A 3595-nucleotide genomic window follows, 5' to 3' on the forward strand; every position below is an offset into this window, starting at 1 on the left:
GCCCTATTCCACAACTGTAGAAATCCATATTATGTCAAGAACCACTCAACTAAGTAAAGAGAAATGGCATCCATCATTACTTTAAGACATGAAGTTTCTTTTAATTAATTAATAAAAATAAAGAAAAAATATTAAATTAGAAGCTGTGTCCAAAACTTTGACTGGTACTGTATGTTGGACATATGAAAATGTTTCATTTTTGCATTATAATAAATGAAATGATAATGAAAATCGTGTTTTTTTGTGTATAAATACTGGATATAAGTAAGTGCATGTAAATGTATTAATATCGTAAATTAATACAAACATGGGGAAATTATCATTGGACAAGAAGCACATTGTTGACATTCAATATTATCTACAGTGGTGCTTGAAAGTTTGTGAACCCTTTAGAATTTTCTATATTTCTGCATAAATAAGACCTAAAGCATCATCAGATTTTCACACAAGTCCTAAAAATAGATAAAGAGAACCCAGTTAAGCAAATGAGACAAAAATATTATTCTTGGTCATTTATTTATTGAGGAAAATAAACCAATATTACATATCTGTGAGTGGCAAAAGTATGTGACGCACATTGCAAAGAAGCTCTTCATAATGTTGCTATTAAGACTCCTTCAGATGAGTGAGTTCAGGAACACCATGTACAGAGACAATGTTCGTTGCTGAAGAGGAGTCTCTCAGCTCTCTCTTTAGCCCTAAAGGGCAACATTATCAGGAAACCTACCCCAGAACGACAGGCAAAATTGTAAAACGGTGAAACAGGCAATAGGTCGAGCGAGGCACAAACAGGCTATGGTAGACTCGGCAGAATCAAAGTCAAGAAACAGGAAATCAGGGATCAGGAAACCAGACAAGGAAATAAGACTTGGTAATGTGTCAGCAACGCAACAACACTTCGCAAAGTAAGTGTGTTTTCATAGTTTTTATATGGGTGTGCTGATTGCGCCTTAATCTTGTGCAGGTGCGAGTTGCTTATGGCGCGCACGCAAGAGTCTGCTTGGTGCGCGCACTGTCCGGAGAACGCCCGAGAGTCTATCTGATACACGTGCCAAGGCACATTTGACACACTTGCATGAAATTAGTAGAAAAATTAATGTAGACATAAATATCTTGTGCCAAATTATTATGGCGTTACAAAAAATCAAGAAAAATCCAAGTCCTTGTCTCCAATTTACGAGTCTGAATGCAGTTAATGCATGAGTCCGAGTCCAAGTCATCAGTGCCAAGTCCAAGTTGAGTCACGAGTCCTTAAAATTAGGGCACGAGTTGGACTCGAGTACTACAAGCCTAGACAACAGTGACAAAGGCACTGAGCAATTTAAAAAAGAAACAAACACACAAGCATTTTTGAGAATGATTTCTCCCACCCATCACATTGTTGATAATGAACTCTAGCATGTGACATACTGATACTATAATGTGAAATTTAATGTAGCTACTATAATATGGAAAACAGTTTATGGGGTTTGAGTATTGAACATATTGGGGGAAAAAAGTCTGACGCTATACGATCATTTATTCAATCCTAAATGTTCGAATTATCACACTGCTGGAGTACACACTATAGATCAGGGGTGGGCAATTATTTTTTCCATGGGGCCACATGAGAAACAGAAAATTTTGTGGAGGGCCGGACCAAAAGGCTGAACTAAATTCTGCATAATATTAATTGTATTTCTTTATATAAAGCAATAAATAACATTGTTTTTACAAGCTGCTAAGACTGGTAAGAGTATGGAAAAAACGAGGTTGCCTTACAAAAAAAAATATGTCATTTATTCAATCACGGGCGGCACAGTGGTGTAGTGGTTAGCGCTGTCGCCTCACAGCAAGAAGGTCCTGGGTTCGAGCCCCGGGGCCGGCGAGGGCCTTTCTGTGTGGAGTTTGCATGTTCTCCCCGTGTCCGTGTGGGTTTCCTCCGGGTGCTCCGGTTTCCCCCACAGTCCAAAGACATGCAGGTTAGGTTAACTGGTGACTCTAAATTGACCGTAGGTGTGAATGTGAGTGTGAATGGTTGTCTGTGTCTATGTGTCAGCCCTGTGATGACCTGGCGACTTGTCCAGGGTGTACCCTGCCTTTCGCCCATAGTCAGCTGGGATAGGCTCCAGCTTGCCTGCGACCCTGTAGAAGGATAAAGCGGCTAGAGATAATGAGATGAGATGAGATTTATTCAATCAAATTTCCCAAAACAATGGTTAACAAAATGTGAACGTTTGTACCTTTTTTTTTTTCAATCACATTCACCCCAAAACACAATAAAGACATCACAATATTATCTTTCTACTCCAAATATCAAGCAAGATACATCATATTATAATAATGATGCCCACATTTGTAGTTTAATCACCTCATTTGGTGTTTTTCGCTGGAGATCGGCTCCGGCGCCTGCTGGTGATGTCACACTATGTGATTGGCTGGACTGTTTGAAGGATGACGTACAAGTTTGTGGTTGGTCTGGACAAATTACGGAAGTAGTTATCACAGGATTAGGTTTCGTGGGATTTCATGTCATTTTCATGTCGTGCGCATTGCGTTTTTGTTGAACACAACTTCAAAATAAAAGCAATGCACATTCAGTCCATGCATGAGGTAAAATTAGAAAATACGTTTATTTTGTAATTTCTAATTAACCTTACGCGGGCCGGTCAGAATGAACCAAAGGGCCGGATGCGGCCTGCGGGCTGTAAAATGCCCAGGCCTGCTATAGATTGTGGTCAAATAAAATGTAAGTTTCTCATTATCAAAATTTCTGTGGTAACTTTTTCAGGCTTCATCAACAATTTTCATCAAATTATTGTTAGAAGAGACTACATAACTTGATACAGGAACAACTGCAGAACTATTAAAAAATGTAAAGGATTAAATGCAACATTAATTCAGGTGCATGTGAAACAATAAAAAAAAAAAAAAACCTGAAAATGCTGGGAACCCCCCCCAAAAAAAAAAAAACATATCAGTGCAAACAAATGACCACAAATAGTCCTAAGGCTTCAACACATATCCTCATTTACAACTGCATTTTAAATTCCTTTGTAATAATAATTACCACTTTCAAGTTGTTGCTACTTGACAGATATAAACTTATGTTCCATTGATTTGCTCACCTTTTACCCTGGGATTCTAGATTTATGTTTTTATTTCAAATTTGCCTAGTCTAAAATTTTTAGCAAATAATCAGAATTGTGGGTACCAGCGTACAACTACTTCTTTTAAAAAATGCTAAGCCAGTGACTGGAGCATTGAGCAATTAAATGCTCAAAAAAATCGTGATAAGAATGATGCAGCAACACCAACAACTTTAGGGACGAATCCGGGCAGAACCAGAGCTGCTGCAGTGCCCAAACCATCCACTACTTTACTGAGTGTAGACTGCTTTGACTCATCTTCATTTCTGGCCTCTCTTTTCAGACTTGCAATCTCTTCATTCATCTGATTCGATTTTTCCTTAAACCCTTCTTCCAACAGAACCCTTTGTTCCTGCAAAACAAAAACACACACCATAAGATATGCGGCCTCTAAATTTAGTTCAACTTCACCTTCACTATATAAGTACACATTATGTTGCTACAAACTGCTTCTGAAAATAAGAAGG

The 3595-nt window shown here is 38.3% G+C and overlaps 1 protein-coding gene across 4 annotated transcripts in view; it reads right to left on the reverse strand.

The window, feature by feature from the left end:
- Window positions 1-497: 497 nt before the first annotated feature.
- The window catches only part of gbp2 (guanylate binding protein 2), a 95840-nt gene continuing 92742 nt past the window's right edge, over window positions 498-3595 (reverse strand). For all 4 annotated transcript variants that reach the window (XM_060906083.1, XM_060906084.1, XM_060906082.1 and 1 more), the window contains one exon: window positions 498-3480. In XM_060906083.1, the coding sequence (XP_060762066.1) occupies window positions 3259-3480 (222 nt within the window). In that variant the 3' untranslated portion in view covers window positions 498-3258. The remainder of the gene's footprint in view (window positions 3481-3595) is intronic.

This window comes from Neoarius graeffei, chromosome 23 (assembly GCF_027579695.1).
Source record: "Neoarius graeffei isolate fNeoGra1 chromosome 23, fNeoGra1.pri, whole genome shotgun sequence".
In the NCBI taxonomy this organism is placed as follows: Eukaryota; Metazoa; Chordata; class Actinopteri; order Siluriformes; family Ariidae; genus Neoarius; species Neoarius graeffei.